The sequence below is a fragment of the Montipora capricornis genome, chromosome 8 (assembly GCF_036669925.1).
Source record: "Montipora capricornis isolate CH-2021 chromosome 8, ASM3666992v2, whole genome shotgun sequence".
In the NCBI taxonomy this organism is placed as follows: domain Eukaryota; kingdom Metazoa; phylum Cnidaria; class Anthozoa; order Scleractinia; family Acroporidae; genus Montipora; species Montipora capricornis.
This window is the reverse complement of record NC_090890.1, coordinates 34,709,182-34,736,398: the sequence shown is the minus strand read 5'-3', so window position 1 is coordinate 34,736,398 and position 27,217 is coordinate 34,709,182. Positions and strand designations below refer to the sequence as shown.

The 27,217-nt window shown below is 39.0% G+C and overlaps 1 protein-coding gene across 1 annotated transcript in view; it reads left to right on the top strand.

The window, feature by feature from the left end:
• Nucleotides 1-26,965, top strand: part of LOC138059624 (DNA damage-binding protein 1-like) — a 27,510-nt gene extending 545 nt beyond the window's left edge. The window contains exons 2-30 of the mRNA XM_068905246.1: nucleotides 2,471-2,581; nucleotides 3,191-3,339; nucleotides 3,728-3,803; nucleotides 4,482-4,596; nucleotides 5,734-5,831; nucleotides 6,957-7,115; nucleotides 7,718-7,801; nucleotides 8,716-8,832; nucleotides 9,226-9,331; nucleotides 9,489-9,567; nucleotides 9,701-9,809; nucleotides 10,931-10,983; nucleotides 12,395-12,520; nucleotides 12,678-12,727; nucleotides 13,505-13,618; nucleotides 14,518-14,625; nucleotides 16,421-16,581; nucleotides 16,689-16,735; nucleotides 16,912-17,007; nucleotides 17,761-18,020; nucleotides 18,926-19,120; nucleotides 19,438-19,532; nucleotides 19,853-19,957; nucleotides 20,309-20,374; nucleotides 21,968-22,163; nucleotides 23,545-23,628; nucleotides 24,020-24,122; nucleotides 25,321-25,444; nucleotides 25,908-26,965. Coding sequence (XP_068761347.1) covers nucleotides 2,471-2,581; nucleotides 3,191-3,339; nucleotides 3,728-3,803; nucleotides 4,482-4,596; nucleotides 5,734-5,831; nucleotides 6,957-7,115; nucleotides 7,718-7,801; nucleotides 8,716-8,832; nucleotides 9,226-9,331; nucleotides 9,489-9,567; nucleotides 9,701-9,809; nucleotides 10,931-10,983; nucleotides 12,395-12,520; nucleotides 12,678-12,727; nucleotides 13,505-13,618; nucleotides 14,518-14,625; nucleotides 16,421-16,581; nucleotides 16,689-16,735; nucleotides 16,912-17,007; nucleotides 17,761-18,020; nucleotides 18,926-19,120; nucleotides 19,438-19,532; nucleotides 19,853-19,957; nucleotides 20,309-20,374; nucleotides 21,968-22,163; nucleotides 23,545-23,628; nucleotides 24,020-24,122; nucleotides 25,321-25,444; nucleotides 25,908-25,991 — 3,270 coding nt within the window. The 3' untranslated portion in view covers nucleotides 25,992-26,965. The remainder of the gene's footprint in view (nucleotides 1-2,470; nucleotides 2,582-3,190; nucleotides 3,340-3,727; nucleotides 3,804-4,481; nucleotides 4,597-5,733; nucleotides 5,832-6,956; nucleotides 7,116-7,717; nucleotides 7,802-8,715; nucleotides 8,833-9,225; nucleotides 9,332-9,488; nucleotides 9,568-9,700; nucleotides 9,810-10,930; nucleotides 10,984-12,394; nucleotides 12,521-12,677; nucleotides 12,728-13,504; nucleotides 13,619-14,517; nucleotides 14,626-16,420; nucleotides 16,582-16,688; nucleotides 16,736-16,911; nucleotides 17,008-17,760; nucleotides 18,021-18,925; nucleotides 19,121-19,437; nucleotides 19,533-19,852; nucleotides 19,958-20,308; nucleotides 20,375-21,967; nucleotides 22,164-23,544; nucleotides 23,629-24,019; nucleotides 24,123-25,320; nucleotides 25,445-25,907) is intronic.
• The last annotated feature ends 252 nt before the right edge of the window (nucleotides 26,966-27,217 follow it).

Here is a 27,217-nt window from a genome sequence, read left to right as displayed (position 1 = left end):
AGGTATAAAACATGAGTGTTCAGAAAACAGAAACAGAAAGGTACAGCATTTGTGTTTAGGGACATCGACAAGATCAGCACTGCCACATTATCATTTCAAGAATAAGACATTGTTTCTTGTACACAGCCCAACGCAGGCTGTTTGCACTAGCTTGTGAGAAAGTCCTCCATCTTTTGCAGGCTAATTGTTTGCCCCCCAGGGCCAGAGCTTAGGCAATACATGTTGTTTAAACCATGATAAGACTTCATTAGTTGTGCTGTAGAAATCATGCTTTACTGATGCAAAGTAGTACTAATGCTATAATCCATTAACCAAACTATATTTATTAAAATAATTAGGATAGTATGCGCACTGTCATAGACCTAATCGGCTAACTCAATGTTGTACCCAATTCAAACCCTTTGGGAATAAAACGTTTTGTTCCAGGTATTTCCATATCATTTACATATGAATGCTACATTATCATGCAAATACAACACACAAAGAATCTTAATCCCGGGAGACTTGAATTGGGTACAACATTGAGTTAGCCGATTAGGTCTATTGGTCAATAGCTTTGTTTAGATGAGACTATGGAAACACGGCTGTGACATCACACAAATTTTGATTGGTTATGTGTTGTCAGACAGGCGTTTTCATTTGCTGGTAGGAAATATGAGCATGTATAAAGAAAATCTGTTTCAATCTAGAAGTAAAAAACCAGCATTTTCCTTCGAATCCAGAATCCGGAATCCGGAATTCGGAATCCGGAATCCGGAATCCGGAATCCGGAATCCGGGATCCGGGATCCGGGATCCGGAAACCAGAATTATCCACAATTCTCAGGAATTGCAACAACTTATCCATTGGAGAACTCAATTATTTTTGCTAGTGTTTATCTTCTGGATAGTGATTTACGGTATCTGGTCGATAGCGTTATCCACCTTTTGAACAATCAAGACCTGGTTTCTTGTGCATCTTGATTATCATCAAGTCTTCTAATTGGAAATCCCCGTCAATAAATGATCATAATCAAAATTTGTTTATCATACATGGTCAAGTATAATGTTTGAAATTTATTAAATAAACAAAGTTGTGTTTATTTACTGTCTTTCCTTCCTTTGATTAGTATGTTCCAGCAAGAGTCCATTTCCCTACAGTAAGAATCTGGTATTTTTGAATCAAATTTTAAACTAAGTTTTGCCAGAAATAAACAGTAGACCAAATCGGCTTACTCAATGTTGTACCCAATTCAAATCTCCCAGGGTTAAGATTCTTTGTGTGTTGTATTTGCATTATAATATAGCATTCACATTTAAGTAATGATCCGTGTAAGGTGGATAGCCATTTTTTTTCTTATGCAACAATGGTGCTTTCGCCACATGTTATCATTTTTACACAGAGAATGCATAGACCTACAGGAAGGCTGTTAACACAATAAAATTCATTTACAGCCCGTTTTGAAAGGGTGTTTTTTGTGTTGAAAGATTTTGACGAATCACAAGAGTTGAAAACAAAAGCCAAGAAACGTTTACAATTTAACGTGTACATGTTCCCCACATACGATTTATGTGGTATTCAAACTGAGACCAGATTTTGTTATAATGGAAGATGGTTGGAAAGTAAGGATGAATATAATACTGCTTTATGAAGTGTTGTTAACTTTTGCTGTTTAAGCCAATCAGAAGTAAGTACAGACAATAGAAAAGTTATCACCTTTTTGCATTCCAATTGAACTCCAACATGTTCGTTGCCATTGCTGCTATCGTTCTTATCTGGACCGTTTCTGATGAGAAGTGAAACCAAAACCAATCGTGGCTCGCGGGTGCACATTTTCCTGTGCTTTGCGTTGGCTGCACGTAATTACTTCGAGTTTTGATTGGTCTACTGGATTGTCTCTGTCCTTTTTGATTGGCCAAAGTAATTACTTTGGTTTTGGTTTCATGACACTCGATTGAAACTCGCTCTATTAATTAATTAATTTAATTATTTTGCAATGCTTGGCTTTCACCCACTGTGACAAGGTGGCCATGTTGGTTGGTTATATGTACTTATACAGCACAATATTCTTTTCACAGAATTTGCATGACAATAAAGTTTAGTTCCCAGCAGAAAGACAGGTTATTATTGTTCTTGCCTGCTAACCAACATGGCTACCATGACATCACATGTTAACCACCAATACTGTGACATGAGACAACTGGGTGAAGAGATCAATCCTACTGTCAACTACGTGTTTTGACTGATCAACTCTTCAGTTTGCTTTTATAAAGGGCAAACATTTGAAATCTTAGCTCTCAATCTTTCTTACACTGTACATGTTCATGTATGATCATGGTTCCTTTACATGTACGTTTGGGGTGTTGTTGTCATGGCTTAAAATGTCACGCTTTGCTCTGTAAGTTGTGTTACCATCAGTACCTGTGTTGTGAACTGGAACAAACAATGAAGGAGGTACATCATTGAATTACTTATTTATTTGTTGTCGCAGGATGAGCCTCAGGACCTCCTGTTTATTCTAACAGCACGCTACAGAGTGTTCATCCTTAGTTATAAACCAGACACTGGTGATGTTGTTACCAGGGCTTGTGGAGATGTCCAGGTAGACATACATTTACATTTATAGGGTTGTTTTATCAGCATCTATAAACTATCTGGGTAACATTTGCAAGTTTTATGCATGCATAACCTGTGTGTTGCCAGTTGAGAGTGGAAATAATGATTGACAGTGAACTGCTGGCCCAGTATTCTTTGACTCCTTCTTTTTGGGTTTGACTTTGCAGTGAAACTTTTTTTGGTACACTCCGTCAGCCATCATGATTCGTGAGGTTTCAGATTTTGCGTACCTGAACTGAATACGACCTTCTGGAGTCTGAATTTTTGCATGTATGATGCCCAGATTGTGTGAGATTTATAGGTTCAAGGTCTTGGTGTTCTCCACTCTCAGTTGACAACAGTTTTTTTTGTTATTATTACACAGCTCCTACTTTCACATTTTAGTCTTGTGACCTGGAAAACAATGTTGCAAGGTTCTGTTGAGTCCTGCTGCATAATCATTACTTTACCTCTTTTTTTGATTTAAAAAAAAATTCTTCTCTGCGGACAGTAAACTTTAATAATATTTTAGTTTTGTGAATAATACATGTAAAGCTATCAAGAAGTTGTAGTGTGAATAATCCATCAAGATGTTTGTTTGAATTTTTTTTTTTAGGATCGCATCGGCAGACCTTCTGACACTGGTCTGATTGGTATCATTGATCCACAATGTCGCATGATTGGTCTAAGACTATATGATGGACTGTTCAAAGTCATTCCTTTGGAACTTGATTCCAATAAAGAACTCAAAGCATTTAACATAAGGTAAAAACTCACAAGCAGGACTTCACAATCTGTTATGTTTACAGAATGTAAGTCAGGTGTTGAGAATTTGTCATCCGGACAAGCTTACGATGTAAAGGTTTTGTGTTATTTTAGTCAATAGTTTGATTAGGTTTCATGGTACTTGGGTGTCCTGTGGATGCTAGCGAAAACCTTGATTTGCATCAGTTACATGTATGAGTTCATCTCATCACTGTGAAACTAGAAAACTGGGAATTATTTTGATGAAAATTTTAACCCCAGTGGGATATCTAAGGTTTATCGCGCTGTAGCTGGTATCCTTCAGAGGTCAGTTAGGGCCCTACATGTTGTATGTGCAATTAATCTAGCATCCATTTTGTTACATTATACACTGCTTTGATTTCTTCAGGCTTGAAGAGTTGCACGTGATAGATATTGCATTCCTTCATGGATGTCAAGTTCCTACCATTGTGTTCATTTACCAGGTGTGCTTCATCATTTTATATTAGAGCTTGAGTAAAAATATACTGTATTTCAGGATTTAGTATCGACATGATTTTATCGTTGATGCTTACAGTTTTCTTTATTAATCAAGGAACCATGATTAAACTGCTTCCAATTTTTACTATACTATCCAATCCCACTGCCACCTCCGACAATAACAACAACAACTCTCTTACTTGAGGATGTACATCAAATTCACAATTGCTAAAATTTGTCTTTTGAAAAAAATCTTGTGTATTTAAGAATGTACATACATAACATTGCGAAGTCATAAGAAAGCCTTTTTTGTCTCTAAATGTAAGTAACATTAATTTTTACACATTTAAAACTGAACGATGTCCTCAGTATGATCAAAGTACGTTGTGTTTTTGTTCCTTGTGCTTAAATGGTTTGGTCATGTATGATAATTATTTTTATGTAATGAAAAAAAATTTGTTTTTTTTTGCTTATTGCCTATCATGTTTCACCCATTCCACCCCTTGCTAGCAGACCTTTCATTACTTTTATTTCATGAATGAACTCACAGCGTTTAACTTCTCATTAGTTATTTCTAGTACAGTACAGCTGTAATAATATTGTATTTTATACAAATTGTACTGTATATTGTTGGCATTTTTCATTGTCACTTTGTTGATACATGACATTGTATGTTGGTTTAGGATCCTCACGGGCGCCATGTAAAAACCTATGAGATTATAATGCGGGATAAAGAGTTCAATAAAGGTCCTTGGAAACAAGATAACGTGGAAGTTGAAGCATCAAGAGTCATTGCTGGTACAGTTTTCGTAGTCACTGTTAATTAAATTAAATAATTTAGAAAAATTATTAATTAATGATGGTTCTGTTTGCAAATTACTTGTAACCTGTGCATTGGTGACAGCATACATGTTCTTCTATAATTATTGTTTGTCTACTCTATGAGCAGTTACAAACCTGTTGTTGTTTGAATTTTATGATGAGTGGTTCAATGGAATTTAGGGACAGAGAATGCTGGCCAGTAGTAAAGCAGAAAATATCAAATGTTGGGTTTTGGTGAGAGGGGATAACAACAGTATCTGGAGAAAAGCCTCTCACAGCAAACTGGAGAACCAACAAACTCAACCTATGAAATTATGCACATAAGCGTATAGATCTGTGATGTTGAATTTGGGAATATTTAGAATCCAGGCCACACTGGTGGAAGAGGTCGGAGTACTCTCACATCCATTCCACATTTTTGTCTTTAGAATGTAACTTTTCATTTATATTGCCTGGCATCATTGTTAGTCTTAATACATGTAGTTGGGACATCAACTGTTTGTGACATGAAACAGAAGGGGACTATAAAAATAGCACTGCAACATTAGATATTCCCGTATAAGGATTACAAACTTCCCTGTTAGCAGGGGAGGTCTCTGTTTTTTTTAATTCATTGGGATGACAAGGGAAAAGAGACCTCTGCCATGGGTCGAAACTCACTGTGCTGAGCATGCAAAGTGGTTAATTAGTGACGAAATACTCATGTGGCTCACTTAATGACAGCGGATTCCAGAATCACATTTAAAAAATACATGGGGTACAGCGGGCTCAAGTCACAGTCAGTGAACTTACGTGCACGTACAGTGTACCATGTATCATGGGGCATGCAGCTTGAAGAGTTCCGTCCAATTTGCAAGTTTGTGGAATGGCGATAGGACCAAAGTGAGTTTCGACCCATGGCAGAGGTCTCTACAATACAATACAATACAATTACTTTATTTAAAGAGGGAAGTGCAGTAACCTATTACAGTTTTCTAACCTATGGCCCTCAAGTCTCTATTCCCATACTCGTCAGCCCAGGGAATGCAAAAGAAAAGAGACCTCTGCTAGCAGGGAAATTGCAAATTTGTGTGATGCTGCACTCTACCTCAAGCACTGTATTTGTTTGTTCAGTTCCAGATCCTCTTGGAGGAGCATTGATTATTGGACAGGAATCAATAACATATCACAAAGGTGCCAACTACCATGCTATTGCTCCTCCAGTTCTAAAGGTGAATACCTTCAGTTGAAAAAAAAAAGAACAATCTTACTATTCAATTCAGTTATCATATGTATTTTGGACAAAATGATGCTTTTTTACATTGTAATGTCATAACTGTTTTCAACAGTATATTAAGTTGTTTGATCATTGGTGGGATACTAAATAATAATTTGTTGTAGCCAAAAGATAGATGGGTGGGCAGGGGACAACAGTAAGAACACACAACTATTATGCAAACTTTCCGCTAGATGAAAAGCAGGGATGGCGTAGTGGTGATAGCACTTGCCTTCCACCATTGTTGCCCGGGACCTTCAATTCCAGGCTTGTGGCCATTTTTTATGTGGGCTAAGTTTGTTGTTGGTTCTTTACTCTGCTCAGAGAGGTTTTTCTACGGGGGTCTCCGGTTTTCCCCTCTCCTCAAAAGCCAACATTGCTGATAAATTGCAATTCAATCGGATGCTGGACCTTCCTGAACACCACTTTCGAGTGAGTGGAGCTTCCTGGCTAAATATCATTAGTATCACCCAACTAGTGGACTAATGCAAATCCTGCATTTTGATTGGATACGCTACTAGATGACTATTAGTAATAGTCCTCGAGTATCGTCTTTTGTTGTATTCCGGCCAAATAATTACTTCTTCAACTTGCATTCGCTAACTTTATTGTTGCCTTTTCTGTCCGACTAGTTGGGTGATACTAAAACAATTAGACCCTTCACCCTTAAGGGCCACGGGTCAATAGCCCTTGCGGGCTACGGGTCTAATTGTTAATTAATATCATTAAAAGACAAAGCTACATGTATGTGCACATGATGCAAGGTGAGCCGAGAGATAGGTGACCACTGACGGTTATGTGAAAAACCACAGCAACAGATGCCGCTGACTGCTAGCTAGGTGTGAAGACAAATTGACTGCAAACTGCTAAAGATGCTCAAACCACTACTGCTAACCGCCAGAAAAATGCTACGAACACTACATGTACGTTTACACAAACTCCACACAAGCCTGCAATGCTTGCTCCTCATAGTTAACAAACTTGAATGTTAAATTAACTGTATGATTATTATTGGCAGACACTGTTGAGGTGATTGACTGACTCATTTATATAAAGATGTATTTTCTTAATTTATACACAGCAAAGCATCATATCTTGCTATGGGAAGATTGATGCTAATGGTTCCCGCTATCTGCTGGGTGACATGAATGGCCGATTGTTCATGCTTCTTCTGGAAAGACAAGAGTTGATGGATGGCAATATTGAGGTCAAGGATCTCAAACTGGAGCTTCTTGGAGAGGTACATTGCTTGCACACCAAATTTCCCGTGTTAAACAGAACTTTGTAATCATATTATCCCCCCTTAGCAGTCAATGATTAGTATGTGTATACATTTTAAGGTAGCGAACTTGCATACTGACACTAGTTAACCTTTCCATTTGTCTATTAAGTAGCCCCTCCAAATTGCCGGCAGAAAAGCCCTTCCCCTGTTTGCACTAGCCCTCTTTGAAATTACTACATGTATTTCCTTAGGTCTTTGACAAAGACTGCTACAATAACATGTATCAATATTGTTTTCCTGTGGCCATCTTGAGCAAGGTTGTTACGTTCACTTTTTACTATTTTGTGGAGTAAACATGGTTTTATGGTTGCTGTTAATACATGTACCAGTAATTAATGAAGATGGCCTGAATCCTTAGTTCAGTCTTAACGCAGGCTGAGAGTGACACTTAATAGATTTCACTCTGTCTAACGCCAGACAATAAATTTTTAGTAGTCAATGAGGGTGTCCTAGGGCGTTTGAGGTGTGAATAGGTTACACTCAGTCAAAAACTACGGTTTACAGGTACATGTATGTCCCCATTACATGTACATTGTGTAATGTGATCCTTTAATTTTCAGACATCAATAGCGCATTGCCTGACCTATCTTGACAATGGAGTTGTTTTTGTTGGATCAGCACTTGGAGATTCTCAGCTTGTCAAGGTAAATCATTAAACTTACATGTACAGTATGTATGTCTTGTGAGGACTCCTTAGGTATTGCTTTTGCAGTATTGAAGGATACGTGATGTAACGCTGCACACCATTTTGTCAAAGGTCATGAAGTACTTCATGTAAATGTATCCCCTAACCACACTACTCCTTAAATTTAACATTATACTTGTGTCCAGCAATACTGGCAATAAAAGCCACGAAGTCCCATGACCACAACTCTACTTCTCAAGTAAATACACCAGGAGAAAAAAAAAAGATTATTATTACCGGTACATGTATTATTGTTGCAATGTAAGCATGTTACCTAAAAATAACCCTAACACTAACACATGACCCTTTTCATAATTGGAACTCTGATATGTACCGTAGACTTACATGTAAAGGTTTGCTTAATTATTTGCGACATCTGAACTTAAACTTTTACAAGTGTTCTTGGACACATGCATCTAAAATGTGTCAGAGAGCACTGTACAAAGATCTTTCCAAACTTCCCGTGGATGGTACAAACAGTACATGTAAGTCAAGAAAATCATATGAACAGATGAAATGTTCTTAATGAACCAATTGTTGTGTTATAACTTGCTGACATTGTCAAACTCGTCCATTTTTGTAAGTTAGCTGAAAATAAAAATAAAAAGATATACAGTACTACTGTTTCCTTGTTTTGTCAGTTTGGTTGGCAAGGGTATTAGGTACTATTCTTGCACGTCTTGTAATTCCAAATGAAATGTAGGTGTACTGTACATGTAGCTTGATTATTTGTAAGCCACAATAAATTTGTTAACTGCCTTGAAATCATCGCAACCTGAATTTCATTTTGAATTACACTGTACAAAACATGTTTTGGTTGCATGGATTTACTTGTGTGATATTTCAGTTATTTTCATTTTAACTTTATTGCAGCTCAACACGGAGACAAACGAGGACGGGTCACATGTTCACGTTATGGAAACTTTTACTAATCTTGGCCCAATAGTAGACATGGTGGTTGTTGATTTAGAAAGACAGGGACAAGGGCAGGTAATAGAAACTACAGCTAAGCTCTGTGCATGCTTTTCATCCTTATCTGCACCTGTGAAGAGAGTTGACCAATACAGACACATAGTACTGTAATTACGTTGTAGATTCATGCTGACATAGTGTTATGAAGCGTCCCATGCCCTTCTCTCCACCTTCAACATCACTCATGTCTCAGAATACCTCTGTACCTCAAGTCAGGATACACAGCTGCATAAATTATCCAAACTACAAAACAATGATCTCATAGTTGAAAATGCTTGGACTTAGCGGACCACTTTGTGTTACGTGTACATGTAGGTGTCAAATTCAGGCATGTATCTAATTTGCAGGCATGCCCATAAATCATGTAAAAACAGTGTTTGAATTTCTTATTCTTTGGTCCTCTGCAAACAGTTGGTGACATGTTCTGGTGCCTCAAAGGAAGGATCTCTGAGAATTATAAGGAATGGAATTGGAATCCATGAACATGCCACCATATCAGATCTGGTGGGAATCATGGGTAGGTACATAAGTCATATTATCCTTTTCTGTCACTAAGAGCTTTGTTAAAATTCCTTTACGTGAAATTCCACTCAATATTGGATTGAAATTAAGTACGATTTACTGTAGTGTGCAAGTTCCTGGAATGAATCTTTTGTTTCCTCCTCTTGTTTAAGGCATATGGCCTTTACGGCTAAGAAAGACTGCAAAGAACTTTGATGATGCACTACTTCTGTCATTTGTTGGACAGAGCAGGTATTTGGTTTTCTGTGTTTTCAGAGTATGATTGTCGTGATTAAGTTTGGATTAAATTTAAGGCTCCCCCTTGGGTATAATTTTTGCTAATTTGATGTAGATGAATGTTCTGATTTACATTAATTTTAATCAGGATTTTAGCTCTCACTGGAGAAGAAGTCGAAGAGACAGAAATTCCTGGATTTGATGACAACCAACAAACATACTTTTGTGGAAATGTAACAGGCGATCAGATCATCCAGGTGTGGTTTGTAATAAACATGTAATGTAAATCTAGTATAATTTATTAGATAAGGTCTTAAGTGATTGGTAACAAAATAAGAATGGAATGGTCCCTCCATGGCATGTGCATACTCTTGTCAAAGTTTGAAACCATTGTTTTTGGGGGATAAAAATAATGACAAACATGTACATCATAAGTTTAGATGAGAATTTCATGTTCATCTAAAGGTTGTAATGTCTTCAGTCTTTGGTGCTTTATAATAGTAATTATTAGCAATTATTGCGAGGTGAATATTGGTAATTAAAACCGGAGACGAAGTCCACGTTTGTAATTACTGAGCCTTACGTGAATAATAATTGTTTTAGTATAATTACATAGGTGATTATTTGAAAAATATGCATTTTCAATTTCGTTGCCTGTGACCTTGACAAAACGGCTTGCGGCCATTTTGAAAGAAAAAACCCGCTTCTAAGGGTGATTATCGCATAATAATAAACTCGAGTGGGTAATTGTGAAGAAGAGCTCCCCGAAAAACCTGTCGGCCGACTGTCAGTCAACTGTCGGCCGACAGTCGGCCAACTGTTGCCCAACTGTCGGCCGACAGCATAGAGAATTTTCAATAATCACCTGTGTATTATTATACTACTGCTGTATTATAAGCTATTGTCAGTTGGTGTCTTGAGTAAAAAGGAAATCGCTGTAGGCTGCTAGGATACTTTGGTAGTTTTAAGAGAGCAGGACTGGTTCAGTTGGTCAGGGCACTCGTCAACGACAATGGAGGCAGAGAAGAGAGACCCTGGGAACGAGGTTGGGCACTCGCTTCCGACCAATGAGGCCCGGGTTTTATTTCTCAGACTCGTCATGTGGGTTGAAGTTAATGGTTCTCTACTTCCTCCAAGAGGTTTTTTTCCCGGCTTCTCCGGTTTTCCCCTCTCCTCAATACCAACATTTGATTTGATTTGCGTTAACTTGGGTAGATTTCAATTTACAGTGCCCCTAATTGATGCCCCAGTACTGGAATACGAGACACTTAAATGTAGATGGTCGTCATCATCATCAATATCCATATGTTTTTTGTTAAGTACACTACTTTGCACTTTGAGTCTTAAACGCATTTAACAGTGAATTTGCACTGCCCAGGTTACCACATCATCCGTGCGTTTAGTTAGTTGCGAGACAAGACATCTTGTTAGGTAAGCATTGCAAGACTACAGCAGTTACTTTACAAGTTTTCACTAAGGGTATGCCAAGAGTTAACTTTCGATACACTGTATCCAGTATGTCTTATGCGTTGTGTATCTTTAAGGCCGGCACACACGAGGGAGCTTGCTCCTGAAACACGCTCCCGACACACGCTCCCGGGTAAGTACCCCAACCAGTACACACGAAGGACACGACGAGAGAGCTGAATGATGAAACAACCCGGTTGGTGCATGGGAACTGTTATGGATGAAAAAAATAAGCCAATTTCATTGGCCAACTGGAGACACGTCGTGTCACGGCAAGCAAATTTCAGTACACACGAGGGAGCTTGCTCCTGAAACAGACCCGTGCAACAGATTTGCCCCTGGAGCTTGCTCCCTCATATCAAACCAGTTTGATATGAGGGAGCAAAAGTTTTGTTGCGCAACATATTTTTTCGCTAGAAATCGTCGGTGCAGACGAGGGAGCTTTGCTCCGGGAGCGTGTTGCAGGAGCAAGCTCCCTCGTGTGTACCGGCCTTAAAGCCTACTCTTTTATTACGCGAGATGCCTGTCAGGCGGACCGCCTAGGAATTCCAGTCTGGTATCTTTCTTATTTGTAGTCGCAAATCGACACGTGTTTTTTAAGTTTCCCGTATCCCGCGGGACCACGTGGTCTGTGTTTATTTTTGAAATTCCAGGTTTCCCTCGTTGCCACTTAATGCAAGCAAGAGCCATTCTCACGCAAGCTTGTGTGTTAGTGTAAACAGACTGTGATTATCGTTACCCATTAAAAATTTAAGTAATGATCCGTGTAAGTTGGATAGCAATTTCCTTTGTTATGCGGCAACGGGGCTTTCCCCACATAGGAATGTTATCATTTTTACACAGAGAATGCATAAACCTACTCCAATGTTGATTTTCACTACTAGCAGTCGCACAAAAAATTCTTACTCAACATTGAATTGGGGAGAGGGGGATGTGGTATGTCTAGTATTGTAGGTCAAAACCTAGATATAGTCCGTCTGCGCAACGGCTCCCAAAAGGTTGTTCTCGTATCTCGCAGTTTTACAGGGATTTCTGTACCCCTGCCTGATTGTCTAGAATCTTACGCACTCTGTTATTGGATATTCACTCAATCAATAAATAACGCATTCCTTTTAAAAAGTTTGGTAAGAGAGTTCAAAGCCCTAACAGATTTAAATTGATTGTATCCTTTCTGAGCAGCAAAACTCGCTGCGGGAATTTCTTGTATGTAGAAATATATTTGTTACTGTGACCTGAATTCGAAAACAAGTTCGATTCAACACGATTGAAAAGTGAGAAGGAGGCGGGGATCAAACGGTTTCACTGTGTGACATCGCTGAGAGACGGCTTCTGTTGAATGACTGATCACATCTTAGTTTTTTTTATTTATTTAAAGTGAATGGCGGCACCCAACCGGTAAGAACATCAGCGTTTGTGCGTGCAACTACGAACAGATTGTTGTTGCTGTGGGCTGTGAATTGTACTATTTGCAGATACTCCCTGGACAAATAAGCCTCGTCAGGTATTTAAAACCCTTTCAACTCTCCTTGTAATAATTTACATTTTCGGAAATCTTCGGTTGGGGGGGGGGGGGGGGGGGTGGTGGCAGAGTAACCTTCGCCAGTTATCAGTTGTTTGCGAAGTTTCGAGTTGTTAACAATGATTTTTTCTTTCTTTAGCCAAATCACACTTGACCACGAAGTTGCTTGTTTGGATATCACACCAACTTGTAAGTAAAGCTGGGCCCGGTTGTTCCAAAGTCGATTAACGCTAATCCCAGATTAAAAATTAACCAAGGAGTTTATTTCTGTACTCCCAAATGCTGTTCAACGCTGATATTTGGCAAACCTTTACATTAGAGGAATTCAATCTTGAAAAACGAAAATAAGCAAAAGAAACTTTCACCAAAAAGTTGAAAACATGAAACAAAAGTTTACGCTAATCCTGGATTAAGTTAGTCGGCTTTCGAACAACTGGGCCCTGAAGCTCATGTGAGAGTTTCCTTAATGATCCTCAAATTACAGAGTTTTTATTTTGTGTTAGAGTATACATGTATATGAAATTTCAAACTAGTATATGGACGGTTTCAATGTCGAAATAATTGACTTTTGTCCATATCGACCCTATCGTTTGTGTTTCTTTAAACAAACGACTCAAGTAGGACTCACATTTACGTGAAGTTAAAGTCTTTGTATTTTATATTAACCATCACTTTTTTCATTAAGGCCCTGTCGACATAGAGAGTTGTCCTTATTGAAAGGTCACCCACCAACCCTCGTTAACCAGGGCGCCAAGTCGGCGTGTCATCCGTTTCAAATAGCCGAAAACGCTTCGAACCGTTTACATGAGGAACAAAAATTTGGCTCGGCTAATGGGGTGACCCACCTGGCAGGTTCACCCTCTCTAGGAGGTTGGTTCATCCTTCTAGCAGAGCGAACGTTTAGGCCTATGAATTCTTGGGAATGGTGGGGTGAACAAGAATCAGTTTGTGTTTTCTTTCCATTAGATGAGTCAAACTTAAGAGCAGAGTTGGTGGCCGTTGGCTTGTGGACAGACATTTCCGTCCGAGTGCTTAAGTTACCAAATTGTGAACAATTGCACGTTGAAATGCTGGGTGGAGGTGAGTTAATTATCACAAAGAAAGAGGGATTTTTGTTGTTGTTGGAAAAGAACCCCCCCTCCCCCCCCCCCCAAAAAAAAAAATCAAAAAAAAAAATATATAATAATAATAATAATAATCAAATCAAATCAAATCGAGTATAGGTGCATGGTATGCTCAGTTTGCAATGCTCCATAGCACTAATGTGTTTTTGGTGTGAAAATTGCCAACCATCCTAACAGGAAACTCTCGAAAATGGCCTTGAGTTCCTGCGTTTTTTACAGCGGTCACCAATAACGCGCGACCTATCGCATTCAAAAGAATCGAGTAAAGTTGCGTTTTGGTGTACATCAATCAAAGAAAAACCGTTAAAATTATTTTTAATTCTGACCGCATTTCAAGGTAGCAGAACCAAGAAATTAAGAGTTTTATCTGCTGACGGCTGGTAATTTTTATTAAAGTTGATTTTCCAAGCCAGTTTATTTAAAAGAAAGGGTATCATATTTTTAAATGAAAATTTTCAAATTGTTGCGCGTGATAATTCAGGTAATTCACAAAATCAGCGATGCGTGGAAGTCAGCAAATTAGCGGGTGTAGTGAAATTTAATTTTTTTAATTTAAAAACGTTGTTTTCTTTTTGCATGATTTTCCTCGAAACTTAATTTAAACAACTTTTAAATTCTCTCAATTATGTAAAATTCTCAGTTCCTTGCCTAGTTGCCTTGGAAACTTGTAAGGATTCAAAATAATGTTAACCGCTTTTTTTTAAATTGATGTCCACCAACACGCAACTTTATCAGACTCCTTTGAAGGCGATAGGTCGCGTGTTACTGTAATCACCAGCGTGTGTGTTTCATTTTTTGTTAAAGTGACAAATCACTTTCAGGAAAAATTAGTCTTTTCTTCTGGTTCTGTTTCAGAAATCATTCCCCGCTCCATCTTGAAGACTTCATTTGAAGGAATTCATTATCTCTTATGCGCTTTAGGAGATGGAACTCTCTATTATTTTACTATGGATCCAAACACTGGTATAATTATCTTGCCTTACATTTCTTGATTGCATTACTGTTTTATTTATATATTTTTTACAATATTCCAATTTTATGGAATATCCAGAATGACCGTGAAGTTAATTGTACACTTTGATCAGCTGTTGTTATTTTACTTTTTGGGCATTATTTTAAAATCTATGTCCAATTGTGAAATGAAACGAAAGAGAAATGTGATCCTCACACCAATTTGGACAATTTAATTAATTGTCTCTTATGGATACACACAACGGGATTCGAACTCATGATTTCTGCGATGTCGGTACACTGCTTTACCAACTGAGCTATGAAGCCACTCAGTTGAGCGCAGGTGTAAAATGAAAGTTAGGAAGAAAGAAATAAAAGAGCAAAACTTAAGCAGTTGCAAATAGTTGCAAGCGAGTCAGAAAAAGTCAAGTTTTGAACGTAACTGATTGGAACCCATCACCGTCCATGGGGAAGACGTCTGGTTATCCCTACAAAAGAAACTCCTGATAAAACATTTTCGAATCTAACAATACTTTTTTACTGGTGGATATATCCACGAGTTTTGGTGAGGTTCTTTATACAAATGTGTCACTCCCGCGTAACCGGAAGTTCGATCTAATAAGCCAATCAGGACGGATAATCACAACACAGCTTAGAAAGCTGTGACTTCCTGTTCGCGAGGTTGTGCGCCGCCATTGCTGTATGTCGCTTTTATACTTAAGTGTTTGAGCACCTTCCGCTGCATTTAGAAGCAAGAAACGGAAGAATTAAAGAAATGGCTTTCTTTGAAGGTGAAGCAAAATATTCTGAACAAGTACAGATTGGTGCAATTAATTGTGCACCGCCTTTCACTGACCAACGCGAAGACTTTAATACATGTAAAAATGGAATCGACAGACACATGGTGAGAAGACAGTGCCTGTTCATCCCCTAAGCTCACGGGGGATAAATAAATTCCATTTTGGCCAAAAATGATGTGAGTGTCAGTAATAATTTCTACAAAGCAGTGGCAAAAAAGAGTTTATATGAGAGAATGTATCAAGCGGAAGAGACAAAATCACTTGAAGAATTCAGGGAAAAGAAAAACAATGCAAAACGCCAAAACAGATCTGAAAATATTGAAGCAGCAAGGGAATAGGAGAAGAAAAGCAATCCATAACATATCAGAGTCCTAAACAGAAAAGCATAAAACCATTTAAGGAAAGCTATACAGAGCTCAAGGCTAAACCAAACTGAAATTTGTCAAGGTCAAGACTCTAGTAGACATTCCATGTCAAAAGTGATTCAGTCTTTTTCGTGATAAGATAACACATGGCCCTGAATATATATGCACTTGCTGTGATCAGTTATGGTTCAGATCATCTGTTTCTAAGGGTAACAGTATCAAATATAGTGATAAATATTCGCAAGGTTTGTTGGAAGAATGTATAACTGGCACAAAAAGTGCAACGAACTTTGAACACATGGCACTGCTCTTTATAGAGGATGTGTTAAAGAGTAATCTTATGCCTATTGGAGAAATGGTATACTTACTTCACAGGGTTGAATTCCAGCAAAGGGGATTACCTCACATACATGCATTATTTTGGGTATCTAGTTGCATATGAGAGCCCACCATGCTGTTACACAATTATCCATGGCAACTATCAATGCTAATGCATAAAGAAAACTTCAGCCTGCGAATTTTAAACAATCGCGGTAACTTTCATATCCACGAGTAACGACGGTGGCATTTTGATTTATTTTTTCAAGACCCTTAAGGAATCGTGTCCTTTTACACGCATGTGCGTTCTTGTTGTTATTGTAGGTTCCCTCTCGGAGAGAAAGAAAGTCACCCTCGGCACCCAACCAACAATGCTAAGGACATTCAAGTCGCTGTCGACAACAAATGTGTTTGCTTGTTCTGATCGACCCACTGTTATCTACTCCAGTAACCACAAACTGGTCTTCTCTAATGTAAACCTCAAGGTATAGTTGACACAGTACTAGAGCTGTTGCAGCTTAAGCGTGAATCTTTAGCGTTGGTTTGCAGTTTTTCTTCGTTCCATCCAATCACAGTTTTCTGTTTTTGACAGGAAGTGAATTACATGTGTCCACTTAATTCCGAGGGTTTCCCAGACAGGTATGTGTTAGAAGCTTATGGCTATAAAGGCGAACAACTTCGATGTATATGTCACAGTTTTTTTTTTTTTTTTCGGTTCATTGTTCTGCAAAACCGGACCATTCCAGCAAATCCTGTTTGTTTCCATCTCTTCGGAAAATATTATAATTTTTTTTCCCATATTTGCTTTGCTGCAGTCTTGCCGTGGCTAGCGAAGGCGCCTTGACTATCGGAACAATTGACGAAATTCAGAAGCTGCACATTCGGACAGTTCCGCTTGGAGAAACGCCGAGGTGAATTTTAATACGACTTTTGACGCTTTCGTATGGAAAGTATTGTGACCTGATTTAGTCGTTATATCCCGATCCTGAGCAAGTACGACGTTATCGTCCTATACTGCATGAAAACGGCAATAAGAGTCTTTTATTGTGTAAAACTGAAATTTTGAAAAAAACAAAAAGTCCTATCTTCTGTGTTGATATCAGTTGTGGTTACACTAGCTCTATTTACCTATGGGTAAATAGCGTTTGCCCACGAGCAAGGACGTTTTTTTGTGTAACCGCTTTCCCTAGACCGAAACAACCTTAGGGTTATATCCATGGATACATAAAAGTGAACAAAAGAACTTCCATGACAGTCCTGAACTGAAAAGTACAGTTTATCTGCTCCCTGAGGTGGCTTGGCCATTCATAAAGCAGAACGTACCTAATACACAAAGATCCCTAATTATGTTAATTATACCCTATGATTTTACCCCAAGGGGAGTCTTTTACGGTGTAACCGCATTCCCGAGGGTAACATGAAACCTGAGCTGAACCAAACCCAAGCCATCCCTCCGGGAGGCCCCAAACCTAAGGTGTGTGTAACCACAACTATTGTAAGACTTTGTTTTTATGGTTCTTAAGATCCCCAATCTTTCTGCCGCATTGGGAAAAAAATACGAGTTCCATTTCTGGATAAATCCTTCTATAATCAAGATTAGCGTTTAACAAGCGTAGAAGTTTTCGGTGCTTAACCCCGCTGTTTTCGCAATCTCTGATTTTCAGGCGCATTGCTTACCAAGAATCCACCCAAACATTCGGCGTGATCTCAATGCGCATCGAGGTCCTGGATCCTACGACCAATAACACGCGACCCCTCCACCCCAGTGCAAGCACCATGGCCCAGAACATAACCAGCAGTGCGTCTTCCAGCATAGCTGGCAGTTTAGTTCAGAGTTCGAATAGAACAGCAGTGGATGGCATCACGTTTGGTGACGAAGTCGAAAGGAGTAGCTTGCTGATTATCGATCAACACACGTTCGAAGGTACCATGTGGTGACACTTAAGGACACTGCAGAGTGCAGAGGGGATTGACTAGGCGTTGTCTGCAAAATGTTCTACTGTACTCGTGCAGTAAAATTAATTCTGAGAAAGTCTGAGCATAGCTATCGAATGACAACTTTAGGAGCAAGGGTGGCACAATCGGTTGGTGCTTGGCCTCGGTGCAAGAAGTCCCGAGTTCGATCCCCGGATCTCACATCCTTGTTCGACTTGTTTCCTTTCACTATAACATAAGTAGCTTTAAATACTTTTAAAACGGAGCACTGATGGTAAGAGGGGAGTAAAATGAGCGCACCCTCGGCTTCCTGGGAGAATACCCTCGGTCTAGAGGGTAAAGGAATCACCGACGTTAAATAAGGTGTACCTTTACCTAACTTCACCTCCCCCCCCCCCCCCCCTTTCCCTATTCCAACCCCTGTTTGTTACTCGCCCCACCCAGCTCCCAGCCTACTGATCAGAAAGTCAGCTTGTTTTCTAAACAGCCATTGGTTGACTTGATGACGTTGATAATGCACTTAACTAAGTCGCGGTAATATGGCGAAGGTCGGTTTTATTTGCTCGCATTGCATTTCCTGAGAGTCCGAAACAAGGAAATTCACCATGGCCACTTTTCAATTTTCTGACGATTAGGGGATCGTGTTCTCCAGTCACTCATTCATTTATTTTGTTTATTTGGGTGTGGCTCCTGCGACTTGTTAAAGGATAGCGTTAGAGTCCTCTGACACTGCTGTTGTTATACAGTTAATATTCATTAAGTACCGTGAGAACTGAAAGACATACGACCGCAAAATATAGGTTATTCACTCATTTATTTTTATTTTGTTTTTTGAGTGCAGTTAAATCGGAGCCGTGCATGACGTGGTCGTAAAATTCCTTCTTCTTGTTTCAGTGACTCACGCACACGATCTTCAAGATCACGAGTGGGCAACCAGTTTAATATCCTGTAACTTATCTGGGGATGCAAACAGCTCGTATAGTGGTACAGCTGCCTCGAATACCTATTTCTGCGTTGGTACAGCTTTCGTTTTCCCCGAGGAGGCAGAACCGAAAACAGGTCGACTACTTCTGTTTCAGCTGTTGGAAGGTACGATAAAGAGCGATTCTGTCTTTTTGTCCGGCACCTGCTATCTTTAAAAAGAGAAAGAAAAAATGGGTATAATATTATTACCCAGTAAAGTGGCTCGATCAGTAGCGTTTTTATGAACTATTTTCACACAAAACAAAACATGTTTATAAAGTGCATGCTAAGCTGCGTCTATGCAACAACATCAACGATTTATTTGCTCAAAAAAATGAAAAATAAAATAAAAGAAATAAGTAACATAGGAAGGTAGTTGCAAGGGTATTTTTGTAATCCTTTCTCACCAGAGTAATTTTGTTCTCTTTGCTGAATTGTTTCAGGAAAACTTGTGCAAATTGCTGAAAAAGAAGTTAAAGGTGCCGTTTACTCACTTGTGGAATTTAACGGCAAAGTTTTGGCTGGCATTAACAGCACGGTACGGCAAGTTGTACTTTGTACTTTGTACTTTGTACTTGTTCAACTCTTGAAAAGGACAGGGATTTCTTCACGACCTACGGTGTAATGAAGATATACGTTTACCAACTTTCTTTTTCTTTGTTTACGAATAAATAACAATGCTGTTGTAATGCTCTGTTTGGCACATTGCTAACGTTAAAATGCGATCATCGATATCTGCACTATTTACACGATTTTGTTTCGAACATTTCAAATTTATTATTCAGAATTCTCAGAAGAGGATCCTAAATCCGAGTTCAGTTTAGTTTTCAAAAGTAATGCGAAACTTCTTTTTTGCAGGTCAGTATCTATGAATGGACAGCAGACAAGGAGTTGCGAGTGGAGTGCAGCTTCTTGAACAACATCCTGGCTTTGTACCTCAAGTCTAAAGGGGATTTCATCTTGGTGAGTGCTGGGTTTTTGAACAAAAGGTACAACTGAGTCTTCCGAGAAAAAGTACGAAATGCCGAATCTATGTCGCGACGGAAGGGGCTTATATTTGGACGGGGTATTTAATTTTATACAGTCAGCTAGGATAAACATGGAAAGAATTTTTTTTAGTTCAGATAGCTCTTGCTTATTGTCCAACATGTCATTTTTCAGCTCACCAGCAAGAAACTATTGAATTAAAATACATACGAAAGTGGCAGTGCAATTAACAGCTCATTCATCCGTAACTTATACTTTTTATGATTCACACGGTGACTCATGGGTCATCGAAATCTAACGGGTGATTTATGTTGTGTTCGCTCGAAGGTCGGTGACTTGATGAGGTCCATGACATTACTAGCGTACAAGTCAATGGAAGGAAGCTTGGAAGAGGTAGAGTCATCTCTTTCTTCTAATACAGCGGTTTTCAATTGAATGTCGAAAGTAATTAGCGAATTGCTTTGGTTTTGCATTACTTCACTCAGTGATTGGTTCAAAGTTCTCGCACCACTTTTCCAACCAATCAGAAGTGAAACCAAAGCCAATCGTGGCTCGCGCGTGCACATTTTCCCGTGCTTTGTTTCGGCTGCTTGTAATTACTTCGAGTTTTGATTGGTTTACTGGATTGTGTCCGTCCTATTTGATTGGCCAAAGTAATTACTTTGGTTTTGGTTTTACGACACTCGATTGAAACTCCTTCTAAATACATGTATTTTTACGCCTTATTTGTCTTAAACCGTTCAACGTTCACTGGAGAAAAATGTATGCAGAAAGTACACGAGAAACGTATTTCGTGTCTCAAAGCGTACTCGTGTTTTTCCATCTAGTGGAGAAAAAAATCTACATTCTTGACTTATTTAGGAAAGATGTTGTGGAGGGGTGGATTTACTAAATCCTGGTTATGTTTCTTAATCAAGTGATGGAGATAGTTTGCATTAATTAGAGCTCGAGTCCCGAAAGATTAGATTTTGGAAAGCTTTTTCTTGATAAATTTATTGAAGACTATAGGCAGTAGTTTAAAATTCTATACTATTTTAACTATAGATATCCGAAACGTTTCCAATAATTTTAAACAGCCATGTCCCGGTGGGGCAATTGGTTGAGCACCGCGCTGGCCATGCGGACGGGAGGTCGTGAGTTCGACTCCGGTCGGACCAGCACTCAGGGTGCTTACCATTTAGCCAAAAAATCCGGAAATTTCGGTTTGAGGTCAAATGGAAAGGCAATTTTCCGGAAAATCTTTTCGGAAATTGTGGACAACCTCCAGAGGTAGTCCTCTTTTTCCGTTCGGAACGGAATTCGCGAAATGCTCTTTTGCGAGAACCTTCCGTTTCCAGGCCCTTTCTCACAAGATCGAGTAAAATATGCGGGATGGAATGCTGTGTAGTAAAATGGTAAGCGCCATTCTCATCCGGTTGGTCATTAAATTCGGAAAATCGCTTACCTTTATGCAACGATCATTCCATCCGGATTATTTGGCTAAATGGTAAGCACCCTCAGTGTCTATGAATAACTGAGGAGAAAGTGCTGCCTTTGTAATTACATCTGCAAATGGTTAGACTTTCGAGTCTTCTCGGATAAAGACGGTAAACTGTAGGCCCCGTCTCACACCCTTCAATGTTCATAAACCATTGAGGCGTAAAAGAACCTACACACTATTCGGAAAGAGTAGGGCATGAAGCTCCCGACTGATAGTGTGGTCTGTCTTCTGTGGTGTATCATGGTTCAGGTTGGAAGGGTAAAATGCTCGGAGATATTAGCTGCGTCAAGTTACTCTAAAATCCGAGGGTAAATAAAGATGATTTGATATGATGATATAGTTAATTGTAAGATTTTGATAATGTCTAAGTTGTAATGCTTAACCGAATTAAAATGTATATTGATGGCTGCGCAATATAAATTAATAAATTATAAACCGTAATTGTATTGTTGCATGGCGACTCGGCCATTTAAAAACTGTGACTTTTCTCTTATTTTGTATTTCAGATAGCTCATGATTATAGTCCAAACTGGATGGTAGCAGTGGAAATTATTGATGATGATACTTTTTTAGGAGCTGGAAACTCATTTAATCTGTTCACGTGCCAGAAAGATAGTGGATCAGCTGCTGATGATGACAGATCGTACTTGCAAGAAGCGGGACAGTTTCATCTGGGAGAGTTTGTTAATGTGTTTAGACATGGTGAGTTGAAGGTCCAGTGGAACAGCGTCTTGTCTTCATGACTCTATTAGCGAGAGTTATTGGGATAGTGAACCTACCAAATCAACTTTTTCGTACACTGTAGCCTTTGGTTTTCTTTACTTCAATAGGCCCTCAATTTAATCTCAAATAATGGGTTTAGCGTTTTTTCGCAGGTATTTTCTAATGTACATGTGCTTTGCCTTGTAGTACGTATGCACATGACGTCACGCGGCAACCATCTTGGTGTTCCAAACTAATCCTCTGGGAATTGAACTCTATTTTTATACAACTGGTTTCTTTTGTTTCATTAAATTAGCATGCCATTATAGTCACGTGAGTGACATGGAAAATGATAACGCAAATAACGCTTTGCTTCAAAATTCTTTGTGGGAAGCCTGGTTTTGTCTAAAAATATGGACTTTATCAACTGAGCCGAATTTGTTGAAGTATTCCATTCGTGCTTTTGCTACGCCAAACTATGGGACACTTTGTACCTCGTTGCCCGTTTGGCATCTCGTGTCTAACGCAAACTTTCGGAATAATTATTAAATATTAACATTTTTAGTTATTGTTATTAATTATCAAATAATCTAAAGCCGCTGTTACACGGTGAAAGTTTTAGCCGAAACTTATGTGCAACGGCGCTGCAAAAAACGTTTTAGGAGGTGTTGCACCGTGTAACATGAAAGTTCGAAACTCGTTCGGGAACGTTTAAAACTGGTCTCGAAATGTTGTTTACATGGCCTAAGCCGGTTTCTGATTGGCTTACGCAGCGTGGCGTAACAAGACCGAACGACACCTGTTTCACGAAGTGGTTTTACACCTTAGCCAATGGTCAGCGCGATTAATTCATTTTGTCATGCGCTTCATCGAGGTTAAAATCGCTCTCTGGCTACCAACCGCATTTGTCCTTGGTGACTCGACCAAAAGTATTAGTTGGCTCCCTTACGCTTTTATGACGATTGGTTTGATCCTTTTTGAAATGTTGTTGTATTCACGACCTTAAAACTCTCAACACCGCAGTATATAAATATAGATTATTTTAATTTCCTCTTTTATTTTAAAGTTGACGGTTTTAGACCTTGCCGGTAAACCCTTTTGATTCCAATTTCATTTTTCGTGTTATCGATTCATTGAGAACCAGTAACTCTATTCCCAAGAGCGCATATTCTCCCAACTAGTACCATAGAGTTCTTTGTTGTATAGTCATGAGAATTTGGTGCTATATCAAGAGCACATCCGTCTTAAACTAATAATAATCTTCATTCTCAATACTTTTCTGACTGAGATTTCATTGAAATTGTGAAGAGAATTTATGTACCGATCATTCCTAGGACTCAAAGGGTAAAGGTTTGTTTGTTGCGGTTTTTTTCACTTACAGGATCTCTAGTTATGGAGCATCCCGGTGAAGCATCAAGTCCATTCCAAGGTTGTATTTTATTTGGCACAGTCAATGGAACAATTGGTGAGACCCCCCTATGTTCATTCTGTGTACCTATCAAAAAAATTCCTATTTCGATTTCTTGGTGTATTAATTTATTCCGCTTCTCCCAGTTGAAGTAAGCGGGCGTAACTCCTCAAAAGGAGGAACAATACAGTCGCAATTCGATGTTGAACCGACCGTGACCCTGCACAATCTTTTGTTTTTGGTTCGCAAGTTAATTTCGAATAAATTAGTCCAAGCTTTTGATTGGTTATCCTGCCGAAAAAAGAGTGTTTTTGTCGGGTTTTGTGCAGGGTCAAGGCCAAAAAAGCAATTAAAAACATGAAACAAAGAAACTTGTCGAGTTTCATAACCAGCCTACATCTATTAACTATGTGTTGTATTAACCCTTCTGTTATTTTGAACTTAACAGGAATCGTGGCGCAGTTGCCTCAAGAGCTGAGCAACTTCTTGACTCAAATTCAAGGCAAACTTAGTAAAGTGATCAAAAGCGTGGGAAAGATAGACCATGAATTATATCCTTTTTGTGAACGACAGACTAGATGCAAATTGTCTTCGTTCATGATACTGTCCGTGCCACCATAATTTTTTTTTTTTTACTATTTCCCAGTCTTCCTTCGGATTCCTTTCGTCAGACGTTTACTGGAACCGTGTGACTTCTAGGACCTTGATGTTACGTGACTTATATCCGTGAAGTGTTCTTTCACTCATCGTGCAGACTTCACTGCGATTTTCGTAATTCTGCGGAATCTCATCTTCAAACGTTCGACGCCAAGCTGATATCTAGAGTTGACGCTGAAATCAATTGATTCGTAACATAACCTACCAATCAGCAGCGTTAATTTGGTTCCCACGGTACATTCGAACTGGACTCCGCCAATGGAAAGCGATGGAATCTGCACGAATCGTTTCACTGAAACCTCAAAAGATGTCAAAATGGTATTCGAGCTGTGAACTCCAATTCACTTTCCGGAGGCGGAGTCGATCTTCCCGGCTATTTTTGCAAATTTGATTGATGGAAGCCAAAATGCAGTTGAGTGCTTAGTGCTTGAAAGTCAGTGAAATTCCGCAGAATTATGAAAACAGCGGTAAAACTTAGAGACCGGAAAGTATAATAGAGAAGTGATCCTAGCACCCACCTGGACAATTTAGAGAATTTAAGAGAATTGTCTGTTATAGGCACCGTTCATTTTGTGAAAATATTATCGTATGTAAACTCCGCCGTATGTGAGCTCTTTTTACTGAAAAAAATTCATGTATTCGATTTACCGTCTGCATGACAACAACAACAACAGCAAAAAGGTTTATTTATACAACACATGAAAAAGAAGAAGAGAACAAAAATTAGTATAACTTAAATAGGGTATAAGGCCACCTAGAAAACAACACGAAAGCTAATCTAGCTAGGAGGCGTAGCAATAGTCAAATTACAATAGTAGTAATTGTTGAATGCAGGCGCAATTATAAAAGCAAAATTACAACAAAAAGAAAACAAAAATAAATTAATTAAAAATTAAACACACAATTTACAATAAGTCAGGGAATAGAGAAAACAACAGGAGAGAGAAAATAAAAATTGATTAACAGGAATCAATCACTTAGGTATTTAAGCCGCCGAAGACCGCCAACAGTGACAAAATATTTCATATGAAGACTTGCGGGGTCAGGTAACACATAACAGCTACCTGTGTTCTTTTCTTTGACTTTTTGTACCTGGCGCTCCTTTTCCAATGAGCGAAAACAAGAACCTGCGGCAGGATTTGTGGACGGGGATCTAATCGAAAGTTTCCTAGATCTTCCGCGGGCAAAGATGGAGGAGGTAGTCTCGGGACTACAAGTAAGTGAGAGTTATTTTGCTTAGAAACTTTTGGATGGTTAAAAAGAATCTCTGAGTACTGTAAGCTAAGTCAGGGTCAACTGTCTTCTTCCTCAGATGCTTTATGTTAATTCCCCTAAAGCAGGCTCGTTGGCAACGCGTTAAATACTTGGTAACACATACCGTATTCCTCGTCCCTTCAAGAAATACGTTTTTGTCTGAGTCTTATTGCGCAGCTTTTTTAACCCCCCCCCCCCCCAAAAAAAAAAAAAAGTTGGTAAGTTTTTCAAATTACTACATGCAGTTTGCATTTCTACTGAATCCGAGTAGGTCCATCGTTTAAAAGCTGATGCTACAAAGCATTGCAACATTTGAAAAAATCAATGTCTCGAGAGGCGTTGTTAGAAGTAGAGGATTTCTTTCTTTAGCAACACATCAGCAATAAGTCATTTTTTAAAAAAAAGTACTTTGCCTGCATTAACAGATAGATGACGGTAGCGGAATGAAAAAGGAATGCACTGTGGAAGATCTTGTCAAAGTCGTCGAAGAGCTAACGCGGATACACTAGAAGTGGATTATATGCGGTTCCAAAAGGAACTTGGATCATCTGACGTGAGGGCAATGCCTATATCTAAGACTTTTGGAAACGTTGTAAATAGAGGCTTCCTCTAACAGTGACTGCTCTTCAAGTGATTGAGACGCGTTCTTCTACTGTCGTTGAGCCAGTTTGGGTATGGACATTTCTTCCACATTGTACCTGCCACTTACTGCTTGTATATTTCCATGGTAATTTTGGCTCGAGAAGGACGCTTAGTGTTTTTGAGAGAATCCATCGGCTCCTAAACTGCCTCCCATTTACGAGTAAAATCGTCTGACGGTAGACAGAGTAAAATCTATGTAGCCTCGTTCCTGGGAGTGATTGGGTTAACATTTGGGAGTTTGGAGCGACTTGTAACTTCACGAATTGTGTCACTTTTTTGTCGTCATATAATACCTGTATTATACATGGACAAATCGTTTCGGTGCATCGAGTTTGTGTGATATTTTAATGATACGTTTCGTGAAATGTACACGCAAACCTCCGTGGGCAGTGCAACCCGCAAGAGACTTTATTGGTGCGTACGAGCCTTAGACATGCGTTTCAACTGAGTGAAGGTGCTAAAGGAACAACAAAATCGCTGAGTCCTTGTTTAATTTAAATTCCCATGCATCTGTGTTGCTTTAGACGGAAACGGTACATCGTAGCCAACGGTCACGCCACATTTCATTGGCTTTATCAAACATAACCGTGCTGCATGTGTAACACGCATTTTACTGCATTACTGTGAGAGTTCATTGCTTGGCAACAACAAGAAGTGACCAAATGTATGGTTTTGACGAGATCGAACGGCATTTAGTCGCTCATTCCTCAACTTTACTTTGATTCGTTCTCGTTAAATGGGAACCTACAGCATTTTTATTTTTCCATCCGTTTCTGATAACTATTTTGCTTGAGTTCCCTTATGACTGTCCATACACCAGATTAAACATAATGCAATGTGACGAACTGAATAATTGATTTTTATTGCGTCTCTATTGTTTTTACTCAGTTAAGGGAACCTTCTCCCCTACATTAAGATAACTTTAAACCAGGGGAAACAATGTTTGCAATCAAAGTTGTATGACTTTTTTTTAGAAAGCGTTTGAACCAGTGAAAAAAGTCGCATTCAGGTATCGCTTTCATATTTCTCGGGCGCCGACGTGTTGAATTATCGTCTTATGTTTGCCTCTTTGTTTTGACACAAAAAGCTTTGG